The sequence below is a fragment of the Phaethon lepturus genome, unplaced genomic scaffold, assembly GCF_000687285.1.
Source record: "Phaethon lepturus isolate BGI_N335 unplaced genomic scaffold, ASM68728v1 scaffold31986, whole genome shotgun sequence".
In the NCBI taxonomy this organism is placed as follows: Eukaryota; Metazoa; Chordata; class Aves; order Phaethontiformes; family Phaethontidae; genus Phaethon; species Phaethon lepturus.
This window is the reverse complement of record NW_010544653.1, coordinates 15,586-15,901: the sequence shown is the minus strand read 5'-3', so window position 1 is coordinate 15,901 and position 316 is coordinate 15,586. Positions and strand designations below refer to the sequence as shown.

General features: G+C 69.9%; 1 protein-coding gene across 1 annotated transcript in view; it reads left to right on the top strand.

Annotated features, from left to right (window-relative positions):
* The window catches only part of LOC104622085 (cat eye syndrome critical region protein 2-like), a gene marked incomplete at its 5' end in the record, with an annotated part of 5,376 nt that overhangs the window by 2,251 nt on the left and 2,809 nt on the right, over positions 1-316 (top strand). Inside the window, one exon of the mRNA XM_010288746.1 lies at positions 80-280. Coding sequence (XP_010287048.1) covers positions 80-280 — 201 coding nt within the window. The remainder of the gene's footprint in view (positions 1-79; positions 281-316) is intronic.

Here is a 316-nt window from a genome sequence, read left to right as displayed (position 1 = left end):
GCCGGGGCCTACACCAACCTCCTACCTCATCCCAAGCCCCCGCTGCCCATGGAGTGCACCAGGCGTGCCTTGGCCCCAGATGGAGAAGGGGATGGCTCTGGTGTGAAGGGCGACCTGAAGGCAGGGCAGGGCAAGGGCGCATGGCCGGCGGAGAGCAGCTACGCCAGCGGTCCGGGCTGCGTGAGGGACCTGGTGCCCACCTCTGAGAGAGGGGGTCCCCTGCCTGAGAACGGGGCGGTGGGCGAGGGGCCAGTGGCCGGTGCTGAGGGGAAGGGGCTAGGCACCCACCCAATGGAGAAGCCTCTCTTCCGGGGGG